Here is a 22613-nt window from a genome sequence, read left to right as displayed (position 1 = left end):
TGGATATATGCCATAACATGCATGAATTTGAAAACATTATGCTAAGTGAAATATGCCAGACACAAAAGACCATATATATGAAATGTTCACAAGAGGCAAATCCATAGAGTCAGAACACAGAATAGTGGCTGCCAGGGGCTGGAGGGTCTGAAAGGAAATGGGAACTGACTGCAAATGGGTAGAGGTTTCTTTTTTTTCAGATGTTGAAAATGTTCTAAAATTAGAAAGTAGTGATATTTGCACAATTTTGTGAATATGGCACAAACACCAAACAGTAGACTTTAAATAAGTAAATTTGATAGTATGTGAAAAGCATATTATTAGTAAAGCTATGAAACACGAAGCTCATGGCTTTGTTCCAATTCAATCTGATTCACTAGTAGTTGTTGATTTTCCTAAGAAAAAGGTTTTTAAAAGGCCCAAATTTAGGACCAATTACAGTGCTTTTTAAAAATTTCCATTTGCAGGACGCCTGGACACCTCGATCAGTTGAGCATCTGCCTTCAGCTCAGGACATGATCCCAGGGTCCTTGGATCGAGTCCTGTGTTGGGCTCCCTGCTCAGTGCATGCCTGCCTCTCCTTCTGCTTGTGCTCTTTCTCTCTCTGAGATATAAAAAAATAAAATCTTAAAAAAAAAATTCTGTTTGCTTTAGGATTTATCTAATTAGGCTATTAACTGAGTTATTCTGGTTTAACTGTCATAGTGCAGTTCAAGTTCCAGGCTCACTAAATGCTGCTGTACTGTCCCCTTACCCCAATTCTGGAAAAAGTGACGCATGGACATTCTCTAAATCTCTGAATATAAGATGATAAAAAGAAAACTCTTACACATGGAAGCCTCACTTTGCTGCAATTTTTTAGAGATCAACAATATTTTAAGAAACAAATATGAAAGCCCCAAAAGGATTACTTGAAATACATCACCAACAAATAAAACGAGCCCAAGTCACAAACATAAGTGGCTGGCCTAGATCATCGCTGCCTCTGTAATTTCATCTTCCCTTTAGATAAACGAATGCAAAGATGCATTCATGTTCATTTATTTGTACCAAGGTATGAGTTATTAGCAACAACATAAGTTATAACTTAGGAATTCTGAAAAAGCACATTGGAAATGATTGCCATATTTAATCACACCTTAAATGTAAGGTAATAAACCTTTATTGCATTAAGCTATCAAAGAAAGCCATTGTTTATATTAAAAAAGCCATCAGTTTATTTAACTGATTCAATCAACATTTAATTGGAACTTTCTAAGTGGGGATCTGCCTAAAGAAAAAGAAAAGAAAAGAAAAAACCTGGAAATTTTTCCAGCGTTCCAGCTTTCTTCCTAGACATTGAGATCTTTCTTCCTAAACATGAGACAACAGAGACATCTAGTGGCTGCTAGAATAATTTGGGCAAATAATTATTTTAGGATTTTTTTTTTTTCTTAACCACTTGGGAGATTAACTGTTTGAATTACATAGGTAGCATTTCACAAATCTGGCTCTAAACACTGATTCTGAAATAAGATAAATTCCCCATGATGTATTTTTTTAAAAGATTTTATTTATTTATTTGACAGAGAGAGATCACAAGTAGGCAGAGAGAGGAGGAAACAGGCTCCCTGCCAAGCAGAGAGCCCAATGGGGGGGGGGGGGCCTGGATCCCAGGACCCTGGGATCATGACCTGAGCTTAAGGCAGAGGCTTTAACCCACTGAGCCACCTAGGAACCCCCGCAATGATGTATTAACTGAAATCTCCATAGGGTCAGAAGTTGACCACAGTGGGGGGGAAAAAAAAAAACCCAGCAAAAGCCAATTTCTTTGGAATTATTATTATGATAATATAAAATTAAATTATATAAATCTTGTTTCCTGCAATAAAAAGACTTGGTAGCTACATTCAGTTAGAAAAAAATTAACTCCAGCACATTCCAGAGATTACTTTTGCAAAAACCTGTGTCTGTGCACGTACGTGTGGGGAAGGAGGGGAGGATAAGGAAGTTAAGGGACAAAAAGAGCAGAATGTCTGAAGTTAGCAGAAAAGATTAGATTAAAATGAGAGGCATTTCCCTTTTTTTCAAAAAGAGGGGAAACAAAGGATTTAGAATAGTAACAGAAACACACAGAGGACAGAACTATCAAAAGTTATCACATATTTATTTACCTGAGATGAAGCAGCTTTGAAGAAAGTAAGTATTAATTTCCAGGTGAGGAGGTATCCCAGAACATAGCAGAAGTCTTCACTCAGTGGCTTAATAGTAACTATCTGTCCAACAGGAATACACCCCAAAACATTTTCTAGCAAGTCCTCTTGAGTGCTAAGAAGAGACATCAACACTGCCGGTGGTGACCTATGAATCAATGATTAAACACCACAATTTTCTTCATAACTTATTCCTTAAAAAACTAAAAGCATGTATAAACTTTAAGCATTTTAGAAAAATCTTTCTATTTTCCAAAAATCATTTAAAAACTCCCCCCTTATAGATTCAGTTTTAACGCTAACTCTGCTAAATTAAATATATTTGATTACAAATACATTAACATATGTAAACAAAACATTCTATATTCATAAATATGTAAAATATTTTTCAGTTATACATTTAAAATATATATGAAAAATACTACAAAACCTAAGCTCTAGCTGTTAGCACTTGAAGAAAAGACACTTTTAGAAAACATGTATTTCAACCTGTTTTATGGATGGAAAAATAATCACACACCCAGAGAAGCTTAATGATTAATCTCAAGACTCTCAGCTAGTCAGGGGAATGACAAATGATATGGGGTCCTACCAGATCCCTATAAAAGGTAAAAAAAAAAATAATAATAATAATAATAATAAGACTGTATGTCTTTTCAGGAAAGTAAATTCAATATTCATATTAACTTATGACAATGTAAATAAATCTTCTTCTTTACTGAACTACTCTACTCATTAACATTATCATTCAGATGAACTTAAGAGATTCTCCAAAAGTGAACTACTTGTGTATATCCTGTCAAACTCTGACATTGTAGCTCAGTCCTTTCCTTTCACCTCTGCAACGCTTCTCTTGTGGCTTCCTTTTTCCAGCCCATAAACACAGGTCTTCAAGCTTCTGCCCTTGGATTTTTACCTTCAACACCACTATCCCAGTACCACACCTTCTCTATTAAATACCAACAGTCACTGAATTTTACAAATACCAGTTAAGGTATCTCTCTATCTCCATGCTGCCCTTCATGCACTGTTACTGTTTCTAGAATAGGCTCCACCTCTGTGTGATTCTTCCATAATTTATGATTCATACTATAGCCAGAATCAGCTGGTACTTTTCCCATCTTCTACCAAATAATGCCCCAAATCCCAGAAAATGTAATTTTTAAGGCCCTTCATTACCTTAGGTACCCATCCAGCTTTATTTTTCACTATACCTTCCCCACCTACTCCATACGTATTCATTCATTCATCCTTTCATTAAACAAATGAGCAGTATTCATGAGTCTGCGTTAGGCCAGGGACCATTCTGAATGCTATGAATACAGTCCGGAACAAAAGACAAAAATTCCTGACTTTACAGAGCTTCTATTCCCGTGGAGGAACATATAGACAATAAAAAATGTGTTAAGTGACAACTACTTAACACTTCCTGTCACATCCTCAACATTCATGCCTTCACACATGGTATTCCCCTAATTTATAGTCTTCCCTGCCCTACTGAACTGCTACCTAACTTGACAGATGCAGCATAAATGTCTCTTCCTCAAAAAAAAGTCTTCTCTTCCGGTGCACGGAGTTGTGTTCCCCGAGCAGGCTATCTATCCTTTTCCATAGCACTTGCCACACACTGTCCTCTATTACAAAGTAATGTTGTCTATAGTAGATGATAAGCTCCTTATGAGTAAGAATAATTACTAAACACCATATTCTCCCCTCAGCATTTAATACTTTGCACAAAGTAGGCGCCAAACAGATATCTGAATTGACATACTCTTTCCACAGCTACCGTGTGGTCAATGAAAGTTCTGCTAAATAGTAGCAAACTGAAAATATGATTTAGGAACAATTACTGAGAGAAACTTTCTTTTTGGCTGGACTCTAACTTTCATTTTTATCTTACAGATGACTTTAAATGACCTGTTAAATGAATATATACTCTAAATTTAGAGCTTTTGTGTTTATCTAAATTATAAGAATTTAATAAAACAAATTATTTAAAAAACTTACAAGGCTGGTTCTTCTTCTTCATCTCCATATGACTTTAGATTATCCTGATCATATTGTGGTAATTCAGGCATCAATCTGCAGTCAGAATAAATGTCATATTATATTACATTAAACTGTTCACATGTTTAAGAGCAGAAAGACCAATACTCACTTTGTAATGAGTATATTTTTAAATGATTGTTTCCTGAAATAATCACCTGTGTCCAGGACTATCTAAATGTAAACTGTGTATAGAGAACAGTGACCTAAATGATCCAAAATTTGGCATCCCTGTTACTAAAATGTATGGTTAAGTTTACTTTTTTTATTAAATGACCAAGTTAAATATATATTCTATATATTTTTTTTTTGAACCATCACAACATTGATTCAATTGGAAGAATTCTTACTTGTATAGCATATGGTAAACAGCAATTTGCACAGGCCGAGCTCTGTTGAGGAGTAATGGGGCCAATGTATTTAACAAAGTCTGGAGATATTCCGGTAAGTTTGTTTTTTGGCCAGCAACCAATCTTGAAGGGAGTTTTTGACTCAACAGCTGGTCCTTTGGGATATATGTTAATGTTTCACACATGGGCTTCAGCATTGCATTCTGAAAGGATGTTTCAGATTTATCTTCACTTTCTTCTGATAAAAAAAGGAAAGAAACATGCACATCCCAAAACAAAGTGAATAATAGAACTTGACTGATTCACGGTCAAATGTCATTTAAGAAAATGAAATAAAAAACTGACAAATTAGTATTTTAATTTAATAGTCCTAGCTAGAAACCGTTTAATGTAATCTTAAACAGTAGTCATAACTTCTATTACCTCATCCTTAAAAAGAAGAGGAGTCTGAGTTATAAATAACCTCTTCAGGTTATCTGAATTACTACTATTTTAACTTGCAAGTCTTTGGATACTTTGCTAGTTTTCAATTTTTGTCAGAAGCATATATGATGCTTCTCAGATGCCAAGCTTCCTCTCAGGTTTTTACTTTACTATTCTGTCCTGTTTGACTTAAGCAGCCGAAGTTTTTGTTTTGAATTTTTCAACTAGTCATTTGCAATGAATTCCACTTCGATTCCCCCTTCACTTGCCTGTAGCAGTCACCAAAAGAGGTAAAAGCAAACTGTGGATGCCTTGGGAAAAAAAATCTTTCCATTCACTGATTAGATTTACAGGGAGATTGCCAATGGTATCCGGAGTTGCAGAATCAAAAAAAGCACTGAGCTCACAGGCCAAATCACAGCTGACACAGGCAAACAGTTGTACAAGTGGAACAGAATACAATGCCTGATTTTCATTTGTTGTCTGAAGAAACAAAAATGAAACACGTAAGGAGACATCTGCCAGAACACACAAATCAAGGCAATAAAGAAAACACTCTCAGTTCTCTAAATTTTAAAATAAAAAGCAGCTGAAGTGTAGAATCTCAGGAGACATTTATACATTTTACATTAAAATAACTTTTAAAAAATTAAACACTAAGAATTAGAATCAATCCATTTATTCTGAAATTCTATTTCTAAAACTATGAAAGAAAATATCAATTACCATTTACCAAGTGAAATATAGAAGAACATATTTATAATCTTCTCAGAAGCCCTACTAATTGGGCATTATTAAGTTATTTTAAAATAAGGACACTGGTGGTGTTTGGATGGCTTAGTCAGTTCAATGTTCAACTCTTAACTTAGGTTCGGGTAATGAGACTAAGCCTTGAGTCAGGCTCTGTGCTTGGCAGGGAGCCTGCTTGAGATTCTCTCCTCTTCTCCCTTTGCCCCTCTTCACTGCTCACACTCTCTCTATCTAAGATAAATAAAATCTTTTAAAAAATTAAAAATAAAATAAGGACACTGAGGTTCAAGTAGATCAATTCTGAACACCCTAAGCCACACAGCTAATAAAAACAATAGAAATTCAGACCAATTCAATCCCAATGGTCTGCTGCCATTAGAGCCCACAAATATTATACTTGCTTTGTGTCATAAAAAGAACATTGATTCCCTCTGAATTTGTTTAGTCTTCAATGTATTCCTGACACAGTACATTTTAATAATTTAATTAAGAGCCAAAAATATTTAAAAAACTGATCACGAAAGATAAGCCCTCCGATGGCTGTGCTAAAATATTATATTAAAATGAGCTAATGGGGGGCGCCTGGGTGGCTCAGTGAGTTAAAGCCTCTGCCTTCGGCTCAGGTCAGGATCCCAGGGTCCTGGGATCGAGCCCCGCATCGGGCTCTCTGCTCCGTGGAGAGCCTGCTTCCTCCTGTCTCTCTGCCTACTTGTCATCTCTATCAAATAAATAAATAAATAAAATCTTTAAAAAAAATAAAAAAATAAAATAAATAAAATAAATAAATAAATAAAATGAGCTAATGGAGAGAACACTTTAACAGCAGAAGATTCGGTCACTGAATGATACTGGCAGACATCAAACCTCTATCACTTCAGTATTCTATCAAATAGTAACTGGTGAGGAATATAAATATAATATAAATAATATATAAAGTGTTTCGATGTTCGCCAAAGAGCTAATTACAATAATTTCTTAAAAAGTAAGATCAGTAATTGGTTCTAGTATGCAGATATGCATGAAGACCTAAGAGAGGTGATGATATATCGGGTTAATTTACCTCCAACCAAGCCAACATGGAGCACATGATGAAGTCCCATTCACTCTCTGCCAAAGGAGATGAGCAGTATTTCAGAAACAGGGAAAGGAACCGGATTATTTCTATATTTACACCTAGTATCTCTGGACTTACTTCTGACAGATTACTGTGATAAGGACAAAAACAAAACATGGAAGAATCATATGGACATTCAATTAGAAATGATTTTATTTTAAATCTTATACACTTATAAAAGGCAGACTTAAATGTTTATTATACTATTACTGTACAAAACTGTGACTATAAGGTACACAATCCGGATACACATTGTAATGTGTAAGACCCAGTATAAAATATCACCTACCAACTGAAAAGAAAAACATCTTCATGATCTTTCTTCCAGGATATCAGAATTTTTAATATACCATGTAGTAGCTCCCCATCATCTATGCTTCTGGTTTGCAGGCAAGAATTGAAAATGGCAAGATGTCCAAAACCTCCTAAAGTAAAATTCAAAATGAAAATTAAAATGCACACACATACACACCCACACCTACCTATACACACTGACTTTAAACCAAAGTCTCGTCTTCTAGATGCAGAAATTATTGCTTTGTTTCTGATAAAACAGGTTTTTGACAAAAAAATAGGGATGATCGCTCTCTTAAACCACGCTAATGTTAAAAAGGATTCTTTTCTTTCAATATGAAATTTGAATGAGGAAAAGCAATTCTAGGGCAAATCATTTAGCATTATAATTACTATAAATGGGAAAATTCAAGAAAAATCAATCACTATATAGAATGGTAAGCTACCAACTCATTTCTTGTATCATATTGTTAAATTGTGTGCAACAGACTAAAAAAAAAGAAAAGAAAGAAGGAAAGAAAGATAATAAAAAAAAAAACAGAAAAAAAATTGTATTGCTACTATAAAAAAAGTCTATTTTGAAATAAGTCAAAAACCTTCTCCAAAAATGTCCTGGTTAAGAATTCTAAAAAGGACTTACATGAAAGAGTCAATAAATAAGTGTGTAAGCTCACTGGGCAGAGACCTTGTCTCTGTACCAAGCACTTAACACAGAAAAGGGAGTGGCGGTGGGGCTGGGGGTGGGGGTGGAGGTGCAGGTAGGGTGAGTAAATGAAATTGTGCTTTAAACTAACCCTGCTGGGTTATTTTTGTTTTGTTTTTTATTCTTGGCTTCTTTAGTACAGGATTCATTCAGTATACCCAACTCTCAAATAAAAACAAACATAACATACAAAAAACATAGCTAGAATATAGAATGGGAGCCCAGAAAAGAAAACAACTATCTTCATCTAGGTTGAGTCAGAAGAGCACTTGTAGGATCAAGCCCCGAGCTGGGCTCCACGTTCGTTCGGTGGGAGTCTGCTTGGCTATTCTCTACCTCTGCCCCTTCCCCTACTTGCTCACTCACTCGAATAAATGAATAAATCTTACAAAAGGAAGGGAGGGAGGGAGAGTGGGAGGCGCTTCCCAAACCTGCTGTCTGAACTGGGACTTATCAAAGGAAGGAAGGAGGGTGGGCTTCCCAAAGCTGTTGTCTGAACCAGGATTTACCAAAAGATAAACAAGTCTGAAAGAGTAGCAAAGAGGTACTCTAGCTAAGGCACAAAGTGGTAAAAAAGTATAGAAGAGGAGAGACATCACTAAGATGGCAATATAAGTTGTTCTTAACTTTGCTCCCCCTCCCAAGAAAAACAACTAACAACTATTCAAGAACAAGATATCACTGGGACTCCTATAGGGGTGAAGCTGAACACCCCCTTATCATCATTGAGACCAAGACAGAATGCAATAGGAAGGTAAGAGAAGCAGCTATACACTGACTGCACTGTCCCTCCCCTGGACAGGGCAGCACCATGTGGAGAAGTCCCCTCTGAGACTCTGGTTCCTTCAATAGGAAAAGAGAACCCAGATGGGAAACCAGCATACACCCCCATTATTGTGAGTCACTTTGTGGGAGCTCCTATTTTGATCTTACAGCACACTGTGATTTCTGGGAAATTTGCAGGGCTCAGCCACTGGGCATCTGACTTTGTCAAAGAATGGATGAAGTGCTTTTACAATCAGCACACGGATCTTGGAAGAGCAAGTTCATACTTGCAGTGCCCAGTAATAATCTCAACCAGTGGCTTTGCTTATCTGGAGAACCGAGACTGGGGCACACTACTGACCAGTGAACACAGCACGGTGCAGACCTTCCTGATTCTGATCCTTAGAAGAGGAGTTGTGACAGCCCTAAAGCCCAGTTTACCCACTCCCAGGTAAGGAGTTGAGCCACACCCCCATCCACACACACTGTGGAGCATCTTCCTGCCCCATGAGACCAGAAGGGCTGGAGAAAATTCCTGAAAGCTGTGTGACCCCATAGCACTCAAGCCAAGAGGCAGCTGAGCAGGTATAATCACTCCAGAGCAAAGTCAGTACCACACATTGGGGCTTCCCCTGCTTCACATGGGCAGAGTGATTAATTCACAGACAAAGCTGAGGATCACTCCCAGCCCCTGCCCTCCCACCCAGGCAGGGAAGCTGAGACATAGGCCCACACATTGTGGAGAGTCTTCCAGGCCATCTGACCAGAAGGGCTAGCAAAAATTCCTGAAAGCTCTGCAGCACAACGGCACTACAACCAAGAGGCGGGCGGGCAGAGCTGATAGACTGCAGACCAAAGCTAGCGGCCCTCTTCAGTCAAGGAACTTGGGATGCAGTTCTACTTGAGTTTAGACAACAAAGAGCTTTACTGGTGTTAGACCTCCTTCTGCCACTGTGCCCAGTCAGGAAATCTAATTTGTAGCTCCACTCATCACCAAATACAACCTTTAGTCTGACCAGAGCACCTAACCAGAGCACACAGGAAGCTCCACAGCCAACCAACAGCCCTGTGTCCAGTGGCTCTTGAATAGTGAGCACAACCCATGGCTTCCCCCATTTGCAGAGCATCACCTGACAAGGGAATTGTGCACACTCGTGCCAATTCTAGTCCCTAAACAATGAGCTGTACAGATTCTGGAATCCATCCTGCTTCCCTGCCAGGGCAGGGAAGCTAATTCGTAGACCAATCCACCCATGAATATAGTACCCAGTCCTAACTATCTACTGAGTCCAACCAGAGAACCCAGGCAACTGCAGAACCAAGCTAGCAGCCTTATCCAATGTTAGCCTTCCCCTGCCACTCCACCCCACTTCCTCAGAACTCATTAGCCCAGAAACAGACTGTAACAGGCCCTACTTGCAAAAGAATATTACCAGCAGACACACCTAAAAACCCAAACTGAGCTGACCAGTAAAGAACTCTCTCTGCAAAACAAACCCATAAATTATTAACATTCGGAAGAGAAGGACAATCAAACGTGCAGATACTAAAGTAAGGAATAAAGGATCACAAATAATCAGATAAATATGACATCATCAAAGGATAGTAAAACTCTAATAATTGATCCTAAAGACATGAAAATGTATAAATTGTCAGACAAAGAATTCAGAATAATTCTCTTAAAGAAGTTTGGCAAACTACAAGAAAAGAAACTAAGCAAAATTAGGAACAATGCATGAACAAATTGAGAAGTTTGATAAGGAAACTGCAGCTATCAAAAAAAAAAATGGAAATCGTGGGAGTTGAAAAATATAGTAACTGAACTGAATTCAAACATTTCAAAAGTAGACTCAACCATGCAGAAGAATCAGAGACTTTGCGGATAGGACATTGGGGTAAAAGGAAAAAAAAAAAGCAAGCCTATGGGAATTTTGGGATGCAATGAAAAAAAAAATTCACATTATGGTAATTCCAGGAGAAGAAAAAGGGACAGAAAGTATATTTAAAACAATCATGGTTGAAAACTTTCTGATCCTGTAGAGAAATGGACGTCTAGATCCATAAGGATAATTACATAGGAATAAACTGAACGTGAACAGGGCTACACTGAGTCATAATTAAACTGTCAAAAGTCAAAGACAAAAGAAGAATTTTAAGAGCAGCACAAGGGAAAATTTACACACATGGGAACCCCCATAAGAGTATCAGCGACTTTCTCAACAGAAACTTTTCAGACCAGGAGAGAATGGGATGACATATTTAAAATAATGAAAAAGGGGTGCCTGGGTGGCTCAGTGGGTTAAAGCCTCTGCCTTCAGCTCGGGTCATGATCCCAGGGTCCTGGGATCGAGCCCCACATCCGGCTCTCTGCTCAGCAGGGAAACTGCTTCCTCCTCTCTCTCTGCCTACCTCTCTGCCTACTTGTGATCTCTGTCTGTCAAATAAATAAATAAAATCTTAAGAAAAATAAAAAATAAATTAAAATAAAAATAAAATAATGAAAGAATTCTATACCTGGCAAAGCTGTCCTTCAGAAATGCAGGAGGGATGGGGTGCCTCGGTGGCTCAGTGGGTTAAACCTCTGCCTTCGGCTCAGGTCATGATCTCAGGGTCCTGGGATCGAGTCCCACATCGGGCTCTCTGCTCGGCGGAGAGCCTGCTTCCCCGCCCCTCTCTCTCTCTGCCAGCCTCTCTACCTACCTGTGATCTCTCTCCGTCAAATAAATAAATAAAATCTTAAAAAAAAAAAAAGAAAAGAAATGCAGGAGGGATAAAAACTTTCCTGGGCAAAATAAAGCTAAGGCAGTTCATTACCACCAGACTTACTTTACAAAAAATGCTAAAGGGAGTTTTTTGAATGGAAATAAAAGAATACATAAAAATATAAAAAGGTATAAATCTCATTGGTAATGGTAAATATATAGTTGTGGTTGGATTCTGCAATACGGTAACTATGGTATATAACTCACAACTCTAGTTCAAAGTTTTAAAAAAATATAGTAAAATTAGGTGTGCCTGGGAGGCTCAGTCAGTTAGGCCTCCGATTACTGATTTTGGCTCAGGTCATGATCTCAGGGTCATGAGCCCCACATCAGGCTCTGTCTTGAGCATGGAACTTGCTTTAAGATTCTCTCTCCTGCCTTCCCTCTGCCCATACCCTGCCACTCATGGGCATGTGTGCATGCACTTTCTCTCTCTTCAAAAATAAATAAAGAAACTATATATTGTCTTAATATAGTAAAAATAGAGGTTCCTGGGTGACTCTGTTGGTTGGGCATCTGACTATTGGTTTCAACTTGGGTCATGGTTTCATGGGTAGTGGGACTGAGCCCTGCATCAAGCTCTAAGCTTAGTGAAGAGTCTGCTCAGGATTCTCTCCCTTTGCTCTTCCCCCCACTTGTAATCTTACTCTAAAATAAAATTTTAAAATCTTTTTAAAAATTAGTAAAAATAACCATAACTAAAAAGTTTGCTACTAATTATACAATATTTTTAAAGTGAACTGCAACAACAATGGTAAATGAGGAATGACTCCAATTTAAAGTCATAAGCTGCATCAGTCTCTAACAAGAGAATCAGCTTATTCTTTGAAGCCAGCCATTGACTTTTTCTTCTATGAAAGTCTTAAATGGTATCCTTCAGTAAAAGGCTGTTTCATTTACATTGAAAACCTGTCATTAGTGTAGCCACTTTCATTAATTACCTTAGCTAGCTCTTCTGGATAACTGGATAGCTTATGTGTCAGGATTTACTGCTTCACCTTGCACTGTTATGTTACAGAGATGGAGTCTTTCCTTAAACCTCATGAATCCACCTCTCCTAGCTTCAAACTTCTTTTCTGAAGCTTCTTCACCTCATTTAGCCTTCTTAGAACTGAAGAAAGTTAGGACCTACAGGGAATGTTGTAGCTGGCTTAACCTTCTATCGAAACCACTAAAACGTCCACATCAGCAGTATGGCTGTTTTGCTTCCCTATCCTTTATGTATTCAATGGAGAACAATTTTCATTTCCTTCAAGAACTTTTCCTTTGCACTCACAACTTAGCTGTTTGGCTTGACGGGTCTACCTTTCAAAACTATCTTCACTTTCAACATGACTTTCTCACCAAGCTTAATCATTTCTAGCCTTTGATTTAAAATGTGAGACATGTGACTGTTCCTTTCACTTGAACACACAGAGGCCACTATAGGATTATTAATTGGCCTGGACTATGCAAGACCAAGGAGAGGGAGGGAGACAGGGGAATGGCCAGTAGAAAGAATAGTCAGAACACACCACAACTTATTAAGTTAGCTATCTTACATGGGCATAGCCTATGGCACCCCAAAACAATTACAACAGTAATATCAAAGATCACTGCTCACACATCACCAGCAAAAATACAGTAATAATGAAAAAGTTTGAAATATTTTAATTACCAAAATATAAAAACCTGAAGTAAACAAGTGCTGTTGGAAAAATGGAGGTGACAAACTTGCTTGATGCAGGGTTACCATAAACTTCCAATTTATAAAAAGGAAAAAAACATTGTATCTGCAAAGTATAATAAAGCAAAAGGCAATAAAATGTGATGTGTCTTTACTTAGACAAAACAGACTTTAAAAATGGTAAAAAGCAACAAAGATGGTTATAATATGATGAAAATCAGTATATCGAAAAGATATTATAATTGTAAATATTTATACATTCAACATTGAAGCACCTAAATATGTAAAGCAAAAACGAACAGAGTTAAAAGGAGAAATAGTGATACAGTAATAGTTGGAAATTTTATACTGCATTTTCAACAATGAAGATAGATTATCCAAAAAATCCATAAGTAAACAGTGGACTTAAACATACTATCGATCAAATGGACCTAACAGATATAAACAGAAGAAAAGACTCCTATATCCTAACTAATATATATGTACTTACTAAAACAAAATTACATCTTATATTTCTATGTTGATAATATTTAGAACATTTTTGCTTCCATTCTATCCAACAGCAGAATGCGGATTCCTCTCAAACACACAAGGACCACTTCCTAAGATAAACCATAGACTAGACAACAAAACAATCAGCAAATTCAAAAAACCTGAAATCGTATCAAGTACTTTCTCTGACCATAATGGCAAGAAACTAGAAATCAGTAACAAGTGACAAATTAAAAATTCACAAGGAAATTAAACTACACTCCCCTAAGCAACCAATGGATCAAAGAAGAAAATAAAGGGGAACTTAAACATTTTTGAGATAAACAAAAATGGAAACACAATATACTAGAACTTGCGGGATGCAGCAAATGCAGTTCTAACAGGGAAGTTCACAGTAATAAATGCCTACACTAAGAAGCAAAAAAGATCCCCATATAAACTACCTAACTCTATGCCTTAAGGAACTAGCAAAAGAATAAAGTGAGCCTAAAGTCAGCAAAAGAAAGAAAAAAATAAAGATTAGAGCAGAAACAAATGAAACAGAGAATAGAAACATTATTAAAAAAAGATTAAACAAAGAGATGGTTTTTGAACAAAAATGACAAATCCTTATCTAGACTAACCAGGGGAATAAAAAAAGAGAAAGGACTATCAACTAAACTAAAAATGAAAAAGGAGAAATTACAACTGGTATCACCTGGTTAATTCAAAAGATCGCAAGAGGCTACTGTTGAACAACAATATGCCAACAAACTGGACAACCTCGGAGAAGCAGAAAAACTCTCGGAAACATACAATTTGCCAAGATTGACTCAGGAAGTAACAAAATCTGAATAGACTAATGACTAATAAGGAAACTGAATCACCAATGAAAAATCTAATGAAGAAAAACCCAGAGCCAGATGGCTTGACTGGTAAATTTCACCAAATATTTAAAGAAGAATCAACATTAATCTTTCTTAAACTCTTCCAAACACTTGAAGGGGAGGGAATACTCCCAAACTGCTTTTACAAGGCCAGCATTATCCTGATACTGAAACTAGAAAAAGAGACTACTAGAAAAGAAAACTACAGGTAAATGCCCTAACGAATATAGATGAAAAACTCAATAAGATACTAACAAACTGAATACAGCAGCACATTGAAAAGATCATTCACCATGACCAATGGGGATTTATCCCTGGAATGCAAAGATGGTTCAATAAATGCAAATCAATGTGATGCATCACATTAATAAAATGAAAGAAAGGAATCATACGATCATCTCAGTACACACAGAGAAAAGCATCTGACAAAATTCAACATTCATTCATAATGAAAAATTTTAACAGATTAGGTATAGAAATAACATATCACACTATAACAAAGTCCATAAATCACAAGCCTACAGCTAACATCATACTCAACGCTGAGAGGCTGAAAGCTTTTCCTCTAAGATTAGGAACAAGACAACAATGCCTGCTCTTATCATTCCTGTTCAACATAGTACTAGAAGTCCTACCTAAAACAACCAGGCAATAAATAGAAATAAAATGTACCAGAAATGGAAAGGAGGAAAGAAAATTGTCTCTTTTCAGATGACCTGATATAATATAAAGAAAAATCCTAAAGACTCAAGCAAAAAAGTATTAGATCAGGGAATTCAGTCAAGTTGCAGGATACAAAATGAACATACAAAAATCAGTAACATTTCGGGGTGCCTGGATGGCTCAGTGGGTTAAGCCTCTGCCTTTGGCTCAGGTCATGATCTCGGCGTCCCGGGATCGAGCTCCGCATTGGGCTTTCTGCTCCGTGGGGAGCCTGCTTCCTCCTCTCTGCCTGCCTCTCTGCCTACTTGTGATCTCTCTCTCTGTCAAATAAATAAATAAAATCAGTAACATTTCTATACAACAGCAACAAATATTCTGAAAAAAAAAGGAAAGAAAGAAATCCCATTTACAATGGCATAAAAAACCCCTTAGGAATAAATGTAAGAAAATGAAAGATCTCTCTACATTGAAAGCTACAAGACATTAATGAAAGACATCAAAGACACAAATAAGACACAAATAAGTAAAAAGGTATTCTATGTCATGGATTGGAAGAATATTGTTAAAAATATTGATACTACCAAAAGCCATCCATAGATTCAATGAAATCCCTATGTGAAATTCCACTGGCATTTTTTACAGAAGCAGAGAAAACACTCTTAAAATGTATAAAGAACCATGAAAGACCCTGAATAGCCAAAGAAATCCTGTGAAAGAACAAAGCAGGAAGTATCACACTTCCTGATGTCATGCTATACTCTAAAGCTATTACAGTCATCAAGACAGTATACTATAGGGCAAAAACCAGACAAATGACAAATGAAACAGAACTGAGAGCCCAAAATATGATCAATCAATATTTGACAAGAGATCCAAAAATACTAAATAGAGAAAGATAGTCCCTTCAATAAATGGTGCTGTGATAACTGGTTATTCACATGTAAAATAATAAAACTGGCCCCATATCTTTTATCACTTACAAAAATTAACTAAAATCAATTAAAGATTTAAATATAAAAACTTTGAAATTCCCAGAAGAAAACAGGGATAAAGCTCTTGACATGCACCTTGGTAATTAATTTTTGGATACGACTCCAAAAGCACAAGCAAAATAAAAAATAAACAAGTGGGACTACATCAGACTAAAAAGTTTCTGCACAGCAAAATAAATCATCAACAAAGTAAAAAGACAATATACAGAATGGGAAAAATTATTTGCAAACCATATATCCAGTAAGAGAATAATATTCAAAATATATAAAGAATTCACACAGAACTTAACAGCAAAAAAACAATTAGCCCAATTTTAAAAAGGGTAAGGGGCCCGAATACACATTTTTCCAAAAAAAAATTCTTAAGGCCAAATGATATATAAAGTGATGCTCAACATCACTAGTCATTAGGGAAATGCAAATTAAAACCACAATGAGATATTATCTCACACTTTTCAGAAGAGACATCATAAAAAAGATTAGAGATGTCAAATGCTGACATGGCTGTGAATAAAATGCACCCCTTATGCCCTGTTGATGAGACTGTAAAATGGCACAGCCACTATAGAAAACAGTATGGACGTCCTCAAAAAATTAAAAATAGGGGCGCCTGGGTGGCTCAGTGGGTTAGGCTGCTGCCTTTGGCTCAGGTCATGATCTCGGGGTCCTGGGATCGAGTCCCGCATCGGGCTCTCTGCTCAGCGGGGAGCCTGCTTCCCTCTCTCTCTCTGCCTGCCTCTCCGTCTACTTGTGATTTCTCTCTGTCAAATGAATAAATAAAATCTTTAAAAAAAAAAAAAATTAAAAATAGAACTACCATATGATCCAGTAATTCCATTTCTGAGAATACAGTTAAAGCTCATATAATGTGGGGGGTGGGGCGCCAAGCCCCCATCCATGTACTTGAAAATCTGTACATAACTTCTAACTCCCCAAAAACTTCACTGTTGACTGGAAGCCTTAACAATTACACTGACATTAACACATATATATTAACTATATTCTTCTAATAAAGTAAGCTAGAAAAAAGAAAATCGTAAGAGAAAATACTTTTATAATTCTATACTGTATTTATTGAATAAACATTTACATAGAAGTGGACCCACACAAGTCAAACCCATGTTGTCCAAAGGTCAATGTATATCCAAAGGAAACAGAACACTGACTCCAAAAGGTATCTGCACCCCCATGTTCATAGCAATATTATTTATAATAGCCAAGACATGGAAACAACCGAAGGCTCCATCAATGAATGAAATGGAAAAGTAGTTGTGGTATATATATATATATAGAATGGAGTACTGTTCACAGCCAGAAAAGAAAGGATATCTTACCATTTGTGACAACATGGATGGACCTTGAAGACATTATGCTAAAGTGAAATAAGTCAAAGACAAATACTGTATAATCTAACTTGTACGTGGAATCAAACCATACCAAATCAAATCCAAACTCATAGAAAAGAGATTAGACTGTGGTTACCAGGGGGAGAGGATGGGGAAGGGCAGGGCTTGGAGGAAGAATTATAGCCACAAGCTTCCAGTTATATGATAAATAATTACTAGGGATATAAAGTACATGATGACTACAGCTAACACTACTATATAATATATAGGAAAGCTGCTAAAAGTTAATCTTGAGTTGACATCAGGAGGAAATTTTTTTTCCTGTCTTATTATATCTATATGAGAAGAGGGATGTGAGCTGAACCTACTGTGGTAATCACCTCACAATATGTGTAAATCAAACTATCATGCTGTATACCTGAAACTTATATAGTGATGTATGTTAATAATTTTTCAATAAAACTGAAAAAAAGTATATAATGTTCAAAAATCATGAAGATTTAACATGGTCAGGATCCAGGATGGAAGCAAAAAGAAGTAAAACTGGGGAAATCAGTTGCAATAAGATTGTAAAATATCCAACAGGCCAAACCAAGGACTTGGGTTTTTATCCTGTAGGTAAAAAGGAACCGAGGAATAAAGAAAAAAAAAAAAATGCATGATATATTTAATCTTCCTTTAAAGGCAGAGCGATTTTTTAAGTCCTCTTAAAACAAAATGAAACAGAGCAAAACTGAATAGGCTGAGCTCAAGTGTAATCAGAAACAACAGATTTTCTAACAACTATATGTTTAAAACTATTTGTTAGCTAATTCTACTGCATTGTTTTGGTTGAAAGAGCAAAATTAGTTGTCAAATCTCAAAGACATTCCTCCTCCTAGAGGGCCTCCACACAACTGTTTGTGTGACTGCAAACAGCTGTGTGACAGTGCAGCCTTGTCTTCTGCCCCTTATTCCCCTTGGCCATCCATCAGTTATAATGTGTGCTGGAGAAACCACCTGCACTCCCATTAGGTCCCCCTGTCCTCTATGCACAACCAGTTCAACTGCATCCCCATTCCAGAACTGCAAGTCCCTGCCTGATCCTACAATCTTACCCTGTCAATGAACACAACTACACGGCTTAATGCCACAATAATTTTTTTTTTTTTTTACATCGGCTGGCTTTGGGCGCCATAGGGTAATTCTTTTTGACAAATGTTTATTGATAGGTGTGTTCTTCTTCCCCTACGTTCAAACTTTCACTATCCTTCTTAAAATCTGCAATCCAGTTTTCACTCATGAAATGATGTAGCCCAAAGAGACACAAAGCTTATTTGTAAGGAATACATCGAGGTCCCTACCCTCTATTCACATCTGCATCCATCCTACATTTCTCCTAACTTCTCCTAGAAGAAAGTCACTCCCCCTACAAAAGGCTGGTATCTTCTCAGTAGATCCAACCCCTCTCCTCTTAGTGGGAGCGATCATCAGTCTCTCTATCTTCTACTCCTTCCCTGCAACACCGATTTTCCCTCTGACCTTCAATTCATTTCCAGCTCTCGCCGTCTTTCTACACCCATTTTCACTGAACACTTAGAACAAACTATCTGCCTCCCCTTTCTCACTACTCTTCATTCCAATAATCCCAAAGTTAATGGACACTTTCCAGTCCTGAATTTTATTTGACCTTCTGCGGCATTTAACACTGGTGAATACTACCTAAAACTTCCTCCTCTGCTTTTATCTTTAGTCCTTATTCTCCTGTCTCCCCCCACCCACACAACCCATCTATCTATGTACTGGTGTTCCCTTGATATTCTTCTCACTCTTCACTCTCCCTGGACAAGCTCATCCTCATTTACAGATTATGCTACCACCTATATGACCTGGGCTTTGAAAGCAGTATTTCCTTCTAGTCGACAGACAATCTCCATTTTGAGTAATACTCCGCAGCCAGCTTAATTTAACACTGGCTCCCTGTTTACCCCTTCCCTACCTCCTTCTACCCAATTCAGAAATAGAATCACAGACCCCCATCAATTCCATTTCCTTAATCTCTTTCATTTCCAGCCCCTCTCTTTCATGTATGCCTTGATTTAAGCTCTGTTTATCTCTCATTAAGATTATCCCAGGGTCGGGGCGCCTGGGTGGCTCAGTGGGTTAAAGCCTCTACCTTCAGCTCGGGTCATGATCTCAGGGTCCTGGGATTGAGCCCCGCATCGGGCTCTCTGCTCAGCAGGGAGCCTGCTTCCCCTCCTTCTCTCTCTGCCTACTTGTGATCTCTCTCTCTGTCAAATAAATACATAAAATCTTAAAAAAAAAAAAAAAAAGATTATCCCAGGGGCACCTGGTGGCTCAGTCAATTAAGAGTTCTAATTCTTTGATTTCAGCTCAGGTCATGATCTCAGGGTTTGGAGATGAGTACTGCCACGCAGGGCATGAAGCCTGCTTAAGATTCTCTCTCTCCCCCTGCCCCTCCCCGCTCTAAAAAATAAATAAAATAAACATTAAAAAAATAAAGACATTCCAATAGCTTCCTGTCTGTCTTCTACCGCAATCTCTCTTCCCTCACATCCACCTGTCACAGTTATCAAAATAATCTTTCTAATGAGACCGTACCACTGCTCTCCTAGTAGGCTCTTAATTTGAGCCAATAGCTCCTTACTGCCTACCTCTTAAAGTCCAAAATCCAGATCCTTGTGCATCTTACACCCTTTGTCCCCAGCCTTTTCTACCTCAGATGCCAGCCAAACTGAACTCTATACACTCATGTTTCTGTGTACCTCAAATGCCTGTTCCCAACTACATCCATATGAAAAACCATCCTTCATCTGCCCAGGTAAATTTTTTTTTATGAAATCACTACTGATGCCTCAATGCAGAGTGGGGAACTCCTGGTCTGCTGCTTTGACACACAAAGCAGGATGTGTTTCTGATACATTGGGTATCACGATATAACTTTATATCTGTCCTCTTTACAAAAGGAACTGCCAAAGAGCCATATTCAGTAAGTGTTTATTAAATTAATAAACAAATGAACTAATAAGAGTACAGAGGGCCCCAAAAAGTTAAAAATTTAAAAAAAAGCTATTTCTCTGTTACCTTTAGATGTTAATCATTGGTTGACAAGGGAGAAATTAAGCATAGCTAAAAATGTTATGGACAAATAAACAATGAAAGGATATCTGTTTTAATCTTCCCTTAAGTCTGTAGCATTTCTGCACTACAAAATGGTTAACAGTCTACAATGACACTCATCCTATTGACTGCCAACTTGTTAAGTAGCAAAAGTATGAACTAGGAATAAATCAGCTGCAATTCAATTAGTCTCTGCTAGATTTGAATTTAGATGTTAAGAAATACTTCTTTTATCTCAAGCAATAATTAAAGAAATATTTATTATCAAGCACTAACCATTAGTACTGCAAAGATCTTCCTTAGTCCAGGCCAAAAGGGGAGGTATACATTGAGCAATGAATTCTTTCTTGTCTTCTTTTGACAAAAATGGACAGAGACTTTGAATGGTATGCATATTACCTTCTGTTAGTGGGAAAAAACTGTTCAAAGAAAAGGAAAAATATGAATTATATTTATCCAAAACATGCAGTGGTTTCAGAAAATTCTTTCTCCTTCAGAATATTCAAAAAGACTAATAATGCCACTATATTAAGTGTATGGGGTAAAAAAGGAAACAATGACGAGACTGACAGCTGTTGGTTCTGGATGATGGAATTGTGGATATTTTCTGCTGCTTTTTTCTCCTTTTTACAGGCTTCTAATTTTTAACATAAGCATATATAACTTCACCCCCATGTAGAATTTTTTAAATTATATAATATATGGTGATTATGTTCTCCTTAAAAGTCAAAAGACTCATTTAAACAGTACCAGTTGTGTCCTTTCTATGAGTTGATAGTTGATTTAAGTGCATATATATACTTGAATTTTATTCATATAATGAGATCACTCTAAATATACTGTAAACTCTAAATATACTCGCCACTTATATCAGAATATATATCTATATCAGAATATAGAGTATCAGAATTTTCTATATCAGAATATAGAAATATATAGTATAAATCACTTTCTATTTTAAAGCTACATAACTAAATTAAGAACAAAAAGAAAAATATCCCATACTATCGTAATTTAACTATTGCCCCAGTAGTGGACATTGATTTTTCTCCCAAATTTTGCCCTTACAAATAAAGTTGCAATAAATGTCTGTGAGCAAGGTATTATTCTGCATATGCGCAAACAAAATACTAGTCTAGATTCCTAGAAGTAGAAATTACAAGAGCAAAGGATATGTATGTCTTACATTTTGTTAATTTCAAATTGCTTTCCTAAAAAGCATAATCAGTTTATACTGTCACCAAAACAAGTGTGACTGCACACTTAATGGATCTTCTTAATTTCTAGCAAGATGACAGATAAAATGTGCTTCTTTTAATTTGTATTTCTATCGTTATTACTATGGCAAATCCTTTCATATTTCACATTTCACAAATGAAATGACCATTGATTATCTGACTAATATATGAATTACCTGTTAAAGTCCTTGATACGTTTTTTAATTTGGATGGTTTTACTGATTAATAGAAGCTATTTATATATCATGGACATTAAGTTTTTGTTAATTTATAAATGTTCTTTCCCATTTTGTCACTTGTCCTTTAACCTCCACTTTTGTCATACAGAAGTTTTCTTTTTCTAAAAAATTTTACTTATGGGTAAAATACACATTAATTTACCAAATTTTTACCAAATTAACTATTTAAAGTGTAAGCCCAGTAGTGTTAAGTACATTCACAATGCTGTGCAACCAATCTCTGGAAGTCTTTTCAGTTCACAAAATTGGTATCTGCTAAATTTTCTACTAAATTTTCACTAAACAAGAACTCCCTACTTCCCCTCTCCTTGGCTCCTAGCAACCACAATTTGATCTGCTGTCTCTATGGATTTGACTACTCTAGATATCTCACATAAAAGGAATCATATAATATTTGTCATTTAGGCCTGGTTTCCTCCACTTAGCATAAATGTCCTCACAGTTTATCCACGTTATAAGATGTGTCAGAATTTCCTTCCTTTTAAAGGCTGAGTAATATTCCGTTGTTTGTGTGTACCACATTTTTTGTTTATCCATTCATCTGTTGATGGGTACTTATGTTGCTAGAAGTTTTCATTTTTCCAAAAATATC

General features: G+C 36.7%; 1 protein-coding gene across 2 annotated transcripts in view; it reads right to left on the bottom strand.

Annotated features, from left to right (window-relative positions):
* Window positions 1-22613, bottom strand: part of LTN1 (listerin E3 ubiquitin protein ligase 1) — a 67894-nt gene that overhangs the window by 11957 nt on the left and 33324 nt on the right. The window contains exons 19-25 of one of the 2 annotated variants that reach the window (XM_004757452.3): window positions 20821-20963; window positions 7165-7300; window positions 6822-6966; window positions 5281-5494; window positions 4589-4826; window positions 4200-4274; window positions 2154-2340 (exon numbers count right to left, since the gene is read on the bottom strand). In XM_004757452.3, coding sequence (XP_004757509.2) covers window positions 2154-2340; window positions 4200-4274; window positions 4589-4826; window positions 5281-5494; window positions 6822-6966; window positions 7165-7300; window positions 20821-20963 — 1138 coding nt within the window. The remainder of the gene's footprint in view (window positions 1-2153; window positions 2341-4199; window positions 4275-4588; window positions 4827-5280; window positions 5495-6821; window positions 6967-7164; window positions 7301-20820; window positions 20964-22613) is intronic. The other variant, XM_013058823.2, reaches the window with a different exon arrangement.

Source organism: Mustela putorius, unplaced genomic scaffold (assembly GCF_011764305.1).
Source record: "Mustela putorius furo isolate JIRA1106 unplaced genomic scaffold, ASM1176430v1.1 tig00000832_pilon_pilon_pilon, whole genome shotgun sequence".
NCBI classification, from domain to species: Eukaryota; Metazoa; Chordata; class Mammalia; order Carnivora; family Mustelidae; genus Mustela; species Mustela putorius.
This window is presented reverse-complemented; position numbering and strand designations above follow the sequence as displayed.